The 13,669-nt window shown below is 61.2% G+C and overlaps 2 protein-coding genes across 4 annotated transcripts; one reads left to right on the plus strand and one right to left on the minus strand.

Annotated features, from left to right (window-relative positions):
* Positions 1-583: 583 nt before the first annotated feature.
* Positions 584-7,785, plus strand: TIPE1 (TNF alpha induced protein 8 like 1). 3 transcript variants are annotated; one of them, XM_086863028.1, is made up of 2 exons: positions 584-885; positions 6,411-7,785. In XM_086863028.1, exon 2 carries the CDS (start codon positions 6,413-6,415, stop codon positions 6,971-6,973), a length of 561 nt encoding a protein of 186 aa, XP_086719154.1. In that variant the 5' UTR covers positions 584-885; positions 6,411-6,412; the 3' UTR covers positions 6,974-7,785. The 3 variants fall into 3 exon arrangements, with proteins under 3 accessions (XP_086719154.1, XP_086719153.1, XP_023798672.1); XM_086863027.1 differs by lacking the exon at positions 584-885 and adding an exon at positions 1,313-5,674; XM_023942904.2 differs by lacking the exon at positions 584-885 and adding an exon at positions 3,693-4,029.
* A 1,125-nt stretch (positions 7,786-8,910) lies between these two features.
* On the minus strand, positions 8,911-12,349 carry MYDGF (myeloid derived growth factor). The gene is made up of 6 exons (XM_086863026.1): positions 12,145-12,349; positions 11,245-11,295; positions 10,937-10,998; positions 10,602-10,683; positions 9,978-10,050; positions 8,911-9,681 (listed from the first exon to the last, which is right to left on the minus strand). Exons 1-6 carry the CDS (start codon positions 12,322-12,324, stop codon positions 9,602-9,604), a joined length of 528 nt encoding a protein of 175 aa, XP_086719152.1. The 5' UTR covers positions 12,325-12,349; the 3' UTR covers positions 8,911-9,601.
* Positions 12,350-13,669: the final 1,320 nt, after the last annotated feature.

Genomic DNA, 13,669 nt, shown 5'->3' on the forward strand with positions numbered 1-13,669 from the left:
CCACCCGTGTCACTGTCATCCACCCGTGTCCCTGTCACCCACCGGTGTCCCCGTCACCCACCGGTGTCCCTGTCACCCACCGCTGTCCGTGTCACCCACTGATGTCCCTGTCACCCACCCGCGTCCCTGTCACCCACCGCTGTCCCTGTCACCCACCCGTGTCCCTGTCACCCACCGCTGTCCCTGTCACCCCGTGCAGTCTGCGGGGGCCCCGTGCCCGCCCCCCGCGCGTTACCGGCTCCGGCCCACGCGCGCGGGACCCACGGGGGCGCGCCCGTCAGGCCCCGCCCACTCCCCATTCACGCGCTCCCATTGGCTTCTTCGTAGCAAGCCCCTCTTCGCCATTGGATGGCGCTGCCCGATGGACACGCCCCCAGCCCCGCCCCCGCCGCTCCCGGGCCCGCGCGGGACTTGGCAGCGGCCGCGGGCGGGAGGCCCCGACCCGCCGGGAACCGGCCCCGGGAACCGGGCACTGAGATCCGGGAACCGGCCCCGGGAACCGGGCACTAAGAGCCGGGAACCGGCCCCGGGAACCGGGCACCGGACACCGGGAACCGGCCCCGGGAACCGGGCACTGAGAGCCGGGAACCGGCCCCGGGAACCGGGCACTGAGAGCCGGGAACCGGCCCCGGGAACCGGGCACTGAGAGCCGGGAACCGGCACCGGGAACCGGGCACCGGACACCGGGAACTGGCACCAGACATAGGACACCGGGCACTGGTAGTGACTGCGGGGGCCCGCCGGGCAGGGAGAGGCGCCGAGGGAAACGGGACCCTCCTCCCGCCCCGTCCCGCTCCTCCCGCCCCGCCCCGTCCCGCCCCACCGGGGCCACCGGAGCAGCCCCGGTCCCGGTCCCGGCGCCGCTCTCCCCGAGGCAGGCTGCAGGTAAGGGCTGGTTCCCCCGGTTCCTCCCGGTTCCTCCCGGTACCTCCCGGTTCCTCCCATCTTCCCCGCTCCGTGGGGGCGGGGGCGCTCGGTACCGGCCCGTTTTGTGCTTGCACTGAAGGGCGAAGCCTCTCGTTCCTCACCCCGGGAATCATCCGTGTGTGTCCCCTCCCCGGTGTCACCGGGAGCCCCGGGGGGAGAGGAGGGTTTGGGGAGCCGCTGGGGGCGGGAGCTGCAGAGCCGGAGCTGCCCCGGCAGCCCCTGGATGTGCCTCAGCTTTCCCAGGTGGATAAAACACGGGGAAAGGGCGATTTCCCCCCAGATCCAAGGGAAATGCGAGAGCGCAGGGTCCGGTGGGTGCTGGATAACGGGAGCTGGGAGGAGGCACCGGAGCCACCCCCGTGGGGCTGTCACGGGAGGGCCGGCTGCCCCATGGCAGCACTTGGCTTCGAGCATCGCCCGTCCCTCCTCCCACCCCTGCGCTCCAGAGGATGAAATCCCTCGATTCCTGGAAAGAAGAATCCCTTTGGAGAGGCCAGAGCCGTCCCGGGGCGAGGGCTGGGTAAAACCTCCCAACCCTGACTGATCCTCCCCTGGAGCGGGGACGCATTTGGGCCGTTTTGGGCCGTTTTTTGCTGACTCCGAGGTGTTGGATCCGAATTGTCCCATGGAGTTTTCCTCCCTCCCAGAGCGACTTTGTCCTCCTGATCCCGGGGCAGGAAGCATGTGATGCGCCCTGGCCCCCGCCGCAGCCGGACAGACGGACGGATGGTGGTTTGGCCTCAGTTTCCCCCCTCCCAGCCTCTGTTTTCTACTTCCCCATAAGTCTCCGTCTGCTCCGAGGGAAGGAGAAAGGAAGTTGCTGCCAGAGAGAGCAGCTTGATGGCAGCTGGAGAAAGAAAAGGAGGAAATGGAAGGGAAGACAGATGCTCCAAAATAACCCCCCCTTCCTCCTCCTCCTCCTCTCTGGAAAATAACCCCCTTCTTCCTCTTCTTCCTCTGCTTTTTCTCCATAAAAACCCCATTTCTTCCTCTTCCTCCTCTTCCTCCTCCTCTTCATAAAATAACCCCCCTTCCTCCTCCTCTTCCTCCTCCTTCTCTCCTTAAAATAAACTCCATTCCTCCTCCTCCTCCTCCTCCTCCTCCTCCTCCTCCTCTCCGGTTCGGCAGCTGCCTGCCCCCGGGGCACGGTAATCCCAGGGGAATTCCTCGATGCCACAGCAGATCCTCAAATCAGCCCCGCCGTGTCTGAGCCCGGCTCCACGCGGATCCCGGGATCCCGTTCCCACGGGAAGCGCTGCCGGGGGTTCCCCACCCACGCCCGGGGTTGGCATCGCCGGAGCCCCCTCGGCCGGGGCCGCTCGGTTCCTTGCACAGACACGTCGGAGCTGCCGGGGCGGATCAGAATTCCCAGGCAAACCCGAGAACCGTCTCCTTGCCGTGGGTGCAGCGGGTTCCCACCGCAGCGGCCCGCGGAGGGAGGTTCGGGGATGGGAGCTCAGCCCCCGGTGCCGGAGGAGGGGGAGCGGCGGCGGGGCCGCTCCCGCAGTGTCCCCGCTCCGGCCGCGGCCTCTCCTCGCCGGGACAGGAGCTTTTCCAGGTGTTTACCCTGCGGCTCCTCCCGGCCTCGCCCCGCTGGGCACACACGCGCCCGGGCCGGCGTCTCCGGCTGCTCTTTGCACCCATGGCAACCCCCGGCACGCGTCCTTCCTCCCGCTCCTCTTCCTCCGCTGTCCCCGCCGGGAACGGGCCCTGGGGGCTGCGAACGCGGCCGGGGCTCTCCGGTTACTGCCCGGCGCTCCGACCCGGCTCCGGTAATCCAGGAGGGTTTGATTAATTAATGGGGGTCGGAGAACGGAGCAGAGGGATCCCATCCACCCGCCTGGCGTTCAGCCACGGGGCCGGGGACACCGGGAATGAGGAGGTGCAGAGCGGGGAGGTTTCCCAAAGAGCCGTGTGGGATGCAGGGAAATCCAGGGAAATCGCCGCTATTCTGTTTATCCTGTTGGGAAACGATGTTTCCATGTCGGAGGAAACTTGTAGCGAGACAATCCAAGTTACTGTGGCCGCGGTGGGAAGGTGGAGGAGGGAGAGGAGGAGGAAGAAGAGGCAAAGGTGCCTCTGCTCTGAGCTGGAGCTTTGTGTAGCCTCCCCCTCTGCGCTGCTCCATGAATTATTTAAGTGCTTTTCCTTTCCTGCATGAAATATTCACCTGCTGCCAAGGGAACTGGGGGGGCTCGGGGGACTGAGCCCACAGAGCCGCTGCTGGGAACCAGGTGAAAGGGACAGGCAGGGAGAGGGGTCCTTGGGACAGGTAAAAACGAGAGTTGGGATGGTGTCACTGCTGGGTTTGGCCCCTCTTCATAAAGGAGCTCTGGATGGTGCTCCCTTGGCAGCTCTGCCCTGGTGCCACCGGTGCCAGGTGACCACAGGGTGACAGGATCCTGTCTTCCCCCCTCAGACAGGAGCTTTCACTGATGCTTGTGTCCTCGGTGGGGTGGGAGAGGTTTTTTGGGGAAATCAGGTCACAGCTGGGTGTTGGCTGAGGTGCAAGGCCAGCGAGGGGAGAGCCAAACCAGAGATGGGCACGGCACACCGGTGTCCCCAGGGGACCCTCCTGTGGCCCAGGACACCCCAGCCCTCACACCACTGCTCAGGGCTGCAAGACTCCCCAGAAACCTCCAAAATGGGTGGAAATCCTCCAAGAAAGGGCTGTAGCTGTCCCCAAAGCCACGGTTGGGACCACAGCCCTGCCGCACTCTTCCGGAGCAGGGAGGAACTCGGTGACAGCAGCACTCGGCTGCTCCAGTTCGGAAGAAGAAGAAGCTGTTTTTTAGGGCGTTTTCATGAAAAAGAAGAAGGGGGTGGGGGGCAGTCTAGCCCTGAGCCGGGCTGGAAACTTGAGCGACAGGAAGGAAGCGAAGTGGGTTATTTCAGGCTGCAGTTGGCTGCTCGGGGCAAAGCTCGACTCTCGCACTGATAGCAGCCCCTCGTGAACAATGGGGTCGTGGGGCCCTTCCCAGCAGGAAAACGGCTCGTTCCGGTGAAATCTGCTGCTGCTGCTGACTCAGCAGGTCCTGGCAGGCCGAGTGTGGTGAGGAGGTGCCGGGGGAACCGTCCTGGCACAGCGGGAGCCAGCAGGAGGTGAGCCTGGCTTTCCTTGGCCTTTGCAGGGAGCAGCCCATGAGACCGACCCCGGGCACTGGAGAGGGAGCTGGTTGCATTTTTGGGATCCCCACACCCTCCTGTACCACTTTTGGGGTCCCTTGACCCCCCCCCCCCCATAATGCTTTGTGCCTCAGTTTCCCCCCTGGAGCGATGCTCCTGGTGCCGGAGCAGGGGAGGGCTGTGAGCAGCCGGGTGTTATTTGGTGCAGGGAGCAGAGGGTTGATCCATTATCCCAGCTGGCATTTGGGAGCAGGACTTGGCACTTCCTATTTTTCATGTGCTCTGGAGGTGGAGTTTGCACTCGCTTTATGTCTGTGGTCACACAAGGGAGAGCTCGGGTGTGGGAATTCCAATTTGTCCAGGCACCGTTCCCAGGGCACCCCACAGTCCTGGGGAGGAAAATTCCAGGCTGTCAACACCGCAGCAAAGCCCGGCTCCTTCCGGCCAGGACGCCTGGTGTGGGTGAAGGGGGTGCCCTCAGCCAGGGCAGAGGGGATGGAGCTGCCTCTGCCCATCCTGCCCATCCCTCCCTCCGGGCTCGGCTCACGGATGCAGCCATTGGGAATCCACCAGCCTGACCTGGGAGCAGCTGTCACCAGGCTCTGCGCTGTCATTTTTGTCTTATTAAGTGCAAGAGCCTCAGCTTGAGGCTGAGGCTGACAAAAATCAATGTTTTCCCATGGTAGGAAATGCTTCCAAACCTCCGTGTTTTTCCTGAGGGCTGTAAATAACCCTGCAGGCGGCAGCTCCGTTACTGCCCCCACAATTCTCGTCCCCACGGAGCCTTGGCTGCCCTCGGGTTTGGGAGCTGACGGCTGGGAGATGCTCGGGGAGCCGGGGCTCAGCACCATCGCCCTGGCCGGGGGAGCTCAGCCACAGCAGGGGATCCCTGAGGAGCCGGGATTTGCTCCCGAGCCTGGGGTGTCCTGCAGAGTGGTGGGAGCAGGACTGGGGATCCCCAGAGGGGTCTGGGACGTTCAGCTTGGCCGGGGGGGATGACAGAGCTGCCTGTGATGGGGACAGACCCGGTTCTGTGACAAATCCCAGAGGCAGGGAATGGCTTGGGTTGGAGAAAGACCAAAAATTCATCTCATCCCACCCCTGCCATGGCAGGGACACCTCCCACTGTCCCAGGAGCTCCCAGCTCTGTCCAGCCTGGCCCTGGGCACTGCCAGGGATCCAGGGGCAGCCCCAGCTGCTCTGGGCACCTGTGCCAGGGATCCTCTCAGGGAAGAATTCCTTCCTAACATCAAATCTAAACCTGCTCCCTCTCCATGAGCAATTTATTCCAACCCATCCTCACACCAGCAGCATCCTTCACCTGAAATATCTCCTTTCCTTCACCTGAAATATCTCCTTTCCTTCACCTGAAATATCTCCTCTCCCCTCCCTGGGGATGGATTTATAGGCTGATCCTGTCCTGCTCTGCCAGGCTGTCCATGCCATGTGCAGGCTCTTGCATAAGCAGCTCCCAGCTCTGCCCATCCATCCCGCTTGTTTTCCCGCTGTTCTCCCCTCCCTGTGATTTGTAGCTCTGCGGTTTCCCAGGCCAAGATGCATCTCCAGGGTCGGCGGCGTTTTAATCGTTCCCAGCAGAGTTTAAAGCCGTGCTCTGCCCCAGGTGATGGATTTGGTCCCGCCGGGATGTGGGAGTTGGGCTGGAGCTGAGGCTCCTGTCGGGGTGAATTATTCACCTCCAGAGGAGGCCGGGGCAGCGGCAGAACAGGTCTCAGCTTGTGTGGGTGTTCCAGTGCCAGGGAAAAGGGCTCCCACGCCATTGCTGGGTGCTGCAAACCGGCTGTGCCGCTCCAGCCGCGGCCAGCACCGGGTGGGTGCCGCACATGGCATCGGGGGTGACTCAGCTGCCACCTGGGCTGTCCCCAGCTCACCCTGCAGGAAATGAGTCAGGTTTTAAGGAAGGAAAAATGTTAAAACCGTGGGGCAAGAGTCCTTCCTGCGTGGGGAGGAGGGAGGCGTCGGTGGCAGAAGGGACACCGCGATGGAGGCTCGCGGCTCAGGTAGGGACACCCCGCTCGCTGCAGCCTCTGCGCGGTGTGGGACAAGGAAGGTGGCAACAGCCTGAAACTGGTGCCACCAACCAAAGCTGGGGCTGAGCTCAGCTCTCACCTGCCCTGGCACCCAGGAGCTCCCTCAGTCTCGCCATTGCCTGGAGATGCTCTTTCTCCTGCCAAAAACCTGCACGGGGAGGTGAGGAATGACGGAATCATGGAATGGTTTGGGTGGGAAGGGCCCTTAAAGCTCATGGGGCTCCAGGCCCTGCCATGGACAGGGACACTCAGAGGAGATGGGGATGGAGCAGAGCAGGGACTGAGCCGTGTGTGCCTCTTCCCCCGCAGAGATGGACACCTTCAGCACCAAGAACTTGGCCCTGCAGGCCCAGAAGAAGCTCCTGAGCAAAATGGCCACCAAGACCATCGCCAACGCCTTCATCGACGACACCAGCAGCGAGATCCTGGACGAGCTGTACCGGGCCACCAAGGAGTACACCCGCAACCGCAAGGAGGCCCAGAAGATCATCAAAAACCTCATCAAGATCGTGATGAAGCTGGGGGTTCTCTACCGCAACGGGCAGTTCAGCCCCGAGGAGCTGCTGGTCATGGAGCGCTTCCGCAAGAAGGTTCACACCTTGGCCATGACGGCCGTCAGCTTCCACCAGATAGACTTCACCTTCGACCGCAGGGTCATGTCCAGCGTCCTCACCGAGTGCCGGGACCTGCTGCACCAGGCGGTCAACGGGCACCTGACGGCCAAGTCCCACTCGCGCATCAACCACGTCTTCAACCACTTTGCGGACTACGAGTTCCTGTCGGCGCTGTACGGCCCGGCCGAGCCCTACCGCACCCACCTCAAGAGGATCTGCGAAGGGGTCAACAAGATGCTGGAGGAGGACAACATCTGAGGGTGGCCCAGGTGGGCTCTTGGCAGCTGGACTCTGCCCCCCGTGAGGCCGAAGATGCGACGTCTGCTTTGACCTTCACCGGGCTCGCCATCCCCTCGTCTCTGCAGCGCTCACTCGTGTTCTCCTCGCTTCTCCAAGACACTGAACCTCCTGACCTTGTCTCCCCCTTGCCCAGGGTCTGCAAACCCCTCCCTGCGCTGGGCCCAGCCCTCTCCAGGGCATCCTGGGGTGCAGGATCCTGCTGGACACTTTGATTTCCTTTGCCCACCAAGTGCCTTTTTTAGCTCAGAGTCCAAAGATTTGGACTCTTTGCCTTGAACTCTGTTGTTGTAACCCTCTAGGGGGAAACTGAACCAAAGACTCGCGGTGTGAGGCACCTGTGAGGTGTCTCTGAGCAGGTGGGACGTTGTTGAGGTGAACAGTTTGAGTCTCCATGACTGGAGGGCTGTGGAACTCCGTGCTTTTCTTCCAGCAGCTCCACAACGTGATGGGAGCAAATCCTGCTCCGGACTTGCGCTGCCTCAGGCAGGAAGATGCTTCTGCACGGGCTTTGGTGTCCTCAAAGACAAGTCCCTGAGAGCAGGAGGATCCTTCCTTGCCTGGGGGAGAGCTGGGGGAGCTGCTCCTCCCCTGGAGCACCCAACTCCCACCCCCGGTGCCACCTGGCAGCTCCCGCGCTGCCCTTGCTGGGCACCCAAAGCTCCCCTGGGATTCCATCCCTTTTCCATGCCCTTGACTGAGTGATGTTGGTTTTTAGCAAACTCTGTAGCCCTGATGAGTTATTTCAATAAACTCACCTGTGTGGCCTGGGAGCTCCGTGAGGTGGTTCCAGCAGTGGGGACAGTGACAAAATGAGCCCTGGGGACGGCTGGCTTTGCCCCCAGGGCGTGGTGGCTCTCTGTGACCTGGGCTTTGTGCTGGCCCTGCTCAATGGCCCAGCAGCTCCTGGATCTGCGTGGACACGGGGCAATGGCTCCCCACTGCCAGAGGGCAGGGTTAGGTGGGACACGGGGAAGGAATTGCTCCCTGGCAGGGTGGGCAGGCCCTGGCACAGGTGCCCAGAGCAGCTGGGGCTGCCCCTGGATCCCTGGCAGTGCCCAAGGCCAAGCTGGACAGGGCTCAGAGCAGCCTGGGACAGTGCAAGGTGTCCATGGCAAGGGTGGGACTGGATGAGTTTAAGGCCTCTCCAAACCCCAACCATTCCATGGTTTTGTGAGATCCTGCTCCCAGCACATGCTCCTCTGCATCCTCCCTGCTCAGGAGGGCCCAAGGCAGAGCCCTGGCAGCAGGAGCAGGTGGTGGCAGTGGGACACAGCCTGGAGCAGGGATGTTCTGGCCACTGCCAGCATGCTGAGCCCGGCCCTGAGCACTGAGAACTGTCCTTTTAGCATCCAAGACACCACACAATCTCCACTGGCCTTATCTCCAGGCCTTCTTGTGCCTCCTGCTCCCTGCTGGATGTCTCCAGGCACGGGCACTCCGCTCCTGCTCCCTTTCACCACTGACCCTCCTGAGATAACTCAGCCTCAGATCAAATGAAAGACACAAAGGCCCCGTGTCTGTCATTTCCCAGGCCTGGCTGCAGCTGTCACAGGTAATTGTGTGACACAGCCTGGGCTGGGGGCACAGCCCGTTCACAGGGGGGTGTGGAGAACACCAGGAGCTGCTGCTGGTCCCTCAGGAGGGCAGGGCTGGCCTCTCCTGTCCCCCCTGGGCTGCTGTCAGGAGTGTCCTGGACACAAACCAGAGCTGGCAATCCTGGCAGGTGTGCTGGGATGGGGCTGAGGGATGCCCAGCCAGAATTCTTGTGTGTTCCCCCCCAGCCTTCTGCAGCCCCCAGATTCCCGGGGACACCTCAGCTCCTCCCGGCCAAGCAGCAACAAAGTCCAGCCAGCTGCAGAGGGGAGGGACAGAGCAGAGCACTTCAGGCCAGAGCATGATGCTTTATTTCTTTATTTGTGCTGTATTTACTCAGGAAAGGAATTGCACATTCCCTGTTATTACTCTGGATAAGAAAAAAATCACTTTTCTGTAGGTATAAAACAGTCCCGTGGTTGTACTGAGACGTGGAAGTGTTGCCTGGATTGATTCCTGATTGTGTCAGAATAAACTGCTCTGCCTTCCCCCACCCAAGCCCAGCTCTGGATCCACCCCAGCCACGGAATCAGAGCTTTGGCCAAATCCCTCCCTCCCCCTCAATTAATTATTTCCTCCTGTCAAGCTGGTGGAGGGACAAATCCCCTCTCCCCTCCAGAGACTACAGAGTTAACAACTTCCCTTTAGTAAGGGAAAAATCGCTGAAATCCAGGCACTTATCTCCCTGCAGGCTGTTCCCAGGCAGGCAGATAAGGAGCCCCTTTCCAGGGAGCTCTGCTCAGCAGCTCAGCCAGGCAGGAAGGGGCACGGGAGGAGTGGGAGCTCTCAGCTGCAGAGCACGGAGTCGCTGACACAGGGCGGAACAAATCCGTCCTCACCTCCAAACCCCCCTCGTGTCGCTCCCCAGAACGTTTCAGTACGGAAAACAGAAAAGGTTTGGCCAACCAAAAGCAAAAGCCTGCAGGTCAGCAGGAAATTCCTTCACTGCCACACTGGGCAGGCAGAGCCCCCTGCCCAGGGCTGGCCTGGGGGTCACAGCTCGTCACGGGGGGTTTTTGCTACGATCACGAGTTTGGACAGCTCGAAACGGAACTTTCCTTCCCTGTGAGACACTGGGGAGAGAGAGAGAGAGAGAAGCAGATGGAAAAGCAGGAACAGAACAGCCCCACTGGGCCCTTTCCAGGGTTTGGGCACTGCTCTTCCCACTCCTGCACAGGCCAGGCTGGGGAGAAAGCCCCCCTTACCCTCGGAATTTAACTGGGATGGGACCCACGAGATCCAGCTGCCAGAGGTGGATGGAGAGCACTGCGCCCCCAGCTCCATGGCACTGGGGGATATTTGAGTTTAAACTGGTCCCTGGCCCGTCCCCCAGCCCAGCCCCTCTCTCACTGCTCCCTCAGGCACAGACCTGTTGTGTCAGTGATCTCAAACTCTTCCTGTTTTAAGGGGATGTCGCTCTGGGCACCCACAGCAGCCTGAGACTGAAACAGGAAGGAAGGAGCTGTAAGAGTCAGTCCAACAACTCACAGCATTCAAACCAACCCAAACCAGCACACACACAACGAGAGGGTCTGTGATTTCTGTGCAGTGGGAGAATCAAGTGCACAGAGGAAATCGGAAGGGATCTCTGGCTGTTTCACCGTTTCCTATTCAACCCCGGGCTCGTGTCCTCGGGGTGAGTGAAAGCCTCACCCCTGGGAACTGGGAAATGGAAGAATGAGCCAGACACAAACAGCAGCAGAGGTTTGATTTGCTTTGTCACATGCAATTAGTTGAGGCAGTCCAAGCCTCCCTTTGTGCCCTGGTGCCTTTGGAGCCCCCTCCCAGCAAATCCCTGTGACCGAGAGGGCAGGAGCACAATGGAGCAGCCTGCCCACCTGCAGCCCCTCTCCTGCCTGCCACCAGTCTCTAATTAGGGACATGATGGAGCACATTTTATGGCACAGATGTCTAATAAATGTTTTCCACGTCTAATTCATGTTTTATAGCAGCCTCCCACACTCCTGCTTCCCCGGGATCAGCTGGGACTTACATAAGCCATGGCATACTCTATCTTGGCTCCTTTCACTTCAGCTTTAAACTGGGTAAAGAAGAGATAAGACTTCCCTTGGGGCCTGAAAGAAGAAAGCAGAGCCTTTGTCAGTGGCACAGAGGGTGGAGGTGCAGAGGAGTGAAGGATTCCTGGCTCCCTCCCTCCCCCCACAGCCACCTCTGGATCTCCTGCAGCTTTTGTGCAGAGATCATAGAATTTATAAAGCAACAGCTGCACAAAAAGCCCCCAGAGCCACAGCAGCCCCAGCAGAGGAAAACCCTCCCTGCAGAGATGCACAGAAGGGTCCCTGTCGCTGTCCCCTGCTCAGGACACACCTCCAGACGGAGCAGGAGAAGAGCCCGCTGTCCTCGCTCACTCCGACGTTCATCTGCCATTGCTGCACAGGGAAGATCCGGAGTCAGCGTGGGGAAAACCCTGCAGGGCATTCCCTCCCCTCCAGCTGCAGCAGCAGCTCCAAAATAACCCAGCACCACCCCAGCACTCGCTGCTGGCCCCCTCTGCTCCCTGCTCGCCACAGGTAGGGCTGTGCTCCCACACAGAACGGCTCAGAGCCCCTTCTCCTTTCAGGATGGGAAAAAGGAGCCGGTTCCAAGGGGATGTGCCCGGGGCCTGCCCTGCTCACCTCGTTGGTGCCGCCCTGGGCCGAGTAGGTGAAGGTGCAGCCATAATCCCCCTGCCAGAGAGAGAACAGGAGCAGCCTCGCTTCAGCACGAGCTTTCCTTCCACACACTCCAGGAACTGCTGAGGTTGGAAAAGCCCTCCACGACCACCGAGTCCAACAGTGCCCCAGCGCTGCCCAGGCCACCACTGACCCCTGTCCCCAAGTGCCACATCCACACGGCTTTAAATCCCTCCAGGGACCCCCCCAGTGCCCGACCTTCCTTTCCATGAAGAATTTTCCCCAATATCCAGCCTGAACCTCCCCTGGCACCATCTGAGGCCATTTCCTCCTGCCTGGAGTGCTGGGGTGAGGACTCGTTTTTGGGGTGCCCAGGGACCCCCATTCCGTTCTGCACTGGGGCCCTTCCTTTGCTGAGCCCCCTCCCATGAGAACCCTCCTTTCTCTGAGACCCCTTTCCCTCTCCCTGCCCTTGGGCTAGCTCATCCCTTTGGAAACCCCCCTTCTCCTGGGGGCGTTATCCACGGCAGGTCCCCATCCCTGGGGGTCTCCTCGCTACAGAGATTGTCCCACCTTGGGGACCTGCTTTCCTTGGGGACCCCCGGGCTCCCCCTTCCCCTGCAGACCCCCGTTCCCCCCCGTTCCCCCCGGGCTCCCCCTTCTCCTGCAGACCCCCGATCCCCCCGTTCCCCCCCTTCCCCTGCAGACCCCCGTTCCCCCCTGGGCTCCCCCCACCTCTTTGGGGACCCCTCTTGTCCTGGGGACCCCCACCACCCGCTAGCCCCGCCCTCCCTCGCGCCCAGCCAATCCCCACCGCAGGAGTTATGAGTGACGCGGCGCGCAGCCAATAAGCGAGGGGCACGTACCCTCTCCGCTCCCGCTCCCTCCCTCCCGGCCGCTCACCAGGCTCCGGGAGAAGGAATGAATCTCCCCGCCGGGCCGCACGTCGAACTCGGCCGTGCTCGGGTCCGCGCCCGGGGCCGTGCCCGGTTCCGCGGCCGTCTGGGCCGCCAGGCACAGCAGAGCTGCGGGCACCAGCGCTGCCCACGCGCGCCGGCCGCTCCTCCCGCTGGGCGCCGCCATCTTGGAGAGGAAGCGCGGACTATGGCGGCCGGCAGGGGCCAGCCCGGCGGCGGCGCGGCGGCCATGTTGGGTGTGGGCAAGAGCCCGGGCGCGCCAAACCCGCGGGGACCCCGGCGGGACAGGAGGACGTGGCGACATCGAGGACAAGGGACAATAGGCAAAGGGACATTGGGGACAAGAGGCCCTGTGGTCAGGGGACAGAGGGACCACGAGGATAAGGTGCCTTTGGGACAAGCGTCCATGGGGACAGGATAGCAGGATGGCCAAGCTGTGAGGGAAGGCCTGGAGAATGCTGAACATGATTGGAGGGAGCATCGAGGTTGGATGGGGCTTGGAGCAGCCTGGAAGGTGTCCGGGAACAAGAAAGGCTTCAATTCTCATCCCACCCAACTCATCCCATGAGGCCACGATTGTACCACGAGGCCCTGGCTGCATCAGCCAATTAACCAAGGCACTTTTAATTGCTGCTTCCTGCACAGGAACAGAAGTTTCCAGAAGGAAACAGCGGTGGGTTGGCAGGGTGGGAGAGAGAGAGGGCTGTCCTGGCTGTGATCCCTCCGAGAGGATTGTCCAAGATGGATTTGCAGCCTTGTTTTGGCCAGCACAGACACACCCCGCTCCTCCTTGGGGGACCCTGGGATTCCTGAGCCGCTCCGGTTCCTCTGCACGGCCCAGCACAGACATCAAACCCCTGACACCCCCGAGCACCCCGAGTTTCCCCTGACGTGGCTTTCCCGCAGCCACAGCTGCCGTCACACCTTTATCCCACACACTTTGGGAATGGAGATGCCGGGAAGTTTTCCGTTCAAGCATCTTTCAGGGCAAGGAGTGACTTTTCTGAGCTAATTTTGTAGCTTGAAGAGTGATTTTGTTTTAAAAATAAGTCCTCAAGAACATCTGTTCTCCATCCACACAATCCACCTAAAAATAAAGCCCTACAGGGTGGGTTTTTGGGAGAGAAATGCCTCCCAAGCCACTCTCAAGTCCCAAATTCTTGAGGAAGAGCCTTTTTTGCCTGGTTTCCCCAGCACCTGCTGCTTCCTCTGTCATTACCACTCAGGAAATTAACTCAGCTTCATCCTCCAGCTGCAAATCCTCCACCCAGAGCCACCCTGCTCCCTGTTCCCATCGCCTTCCCCGCGGGACAGCGGCTGGGGGCCTCCCACACCATTTGTATTTCAATCTCCAGCAGAGCCTGTTCCATAAGGAACAGCTCCTCCTCCCAGGAGATCTCCCAGCTAATTCCTCTCAGGAGTCTCAATCCCCAAAAGAAGACGACCATTCCCTTTTTAGGGTGCCAAACAATCCTGCAGCGAGCTGAGGGATCAGAGGAGCCGACAGATCT

The sequence above is a fragment of the Cyanistes caeruleus genome, chromosome 25, assembly GCF_971803275.1.
Source record: "Cyanistes caeruleus chromosome 25, bCyaCae1.hap1.1, whole genome shotgun sequence".
In the NCBI taxonomy this organism is placed as follows: Eukaryota; Metazoa; Chordata; class Aves; order Passeriformes; family Paridae; genus Cyanistes; species Cyanistes caeruleus.

Excerpts from the sequence above, each read along its gene's own strand:
- TIPE1 (XM_086863027.1), top strand. The coding sequence starts at position 5,608 with ATGCATCTCCAGGGTCGGCGGCGTTTTAATCGTTCCCAGCAGAGTTTA. Across the intron at positions 5,675-6,410 it reads AAAGCCGTGCTCTGCCCCAG|AGATGGACACCTTCAGCACC; the intron begins GTGATGGATTTG and ends CTTCCCCCGCAG.
- MYDGF (XM_086863026.1), bottom strand. The coding sequence starts at position 12,324 with ATGGCGGCGCCCAGCGGGAGGAGCGGCCGGCGCGCGTGGGCAGCGCTG. Across the intron at positions 11,296-12,144 it reads ATTCCTTCTCCCGGAGCCTG|GGGGATTATGGCTGCACCTT; the intron begins GTGAGCGGCCGG and ends TCTCTCTGGCAG. Across the intron at positions 10,051-10,601 it reads TAGAGTATGCCATGGCTTAT|TCTCAGGCTGCTGTGGGTGC; the intron begins GTAAGTCCCAGC and ends TTCCTGTTTCAG.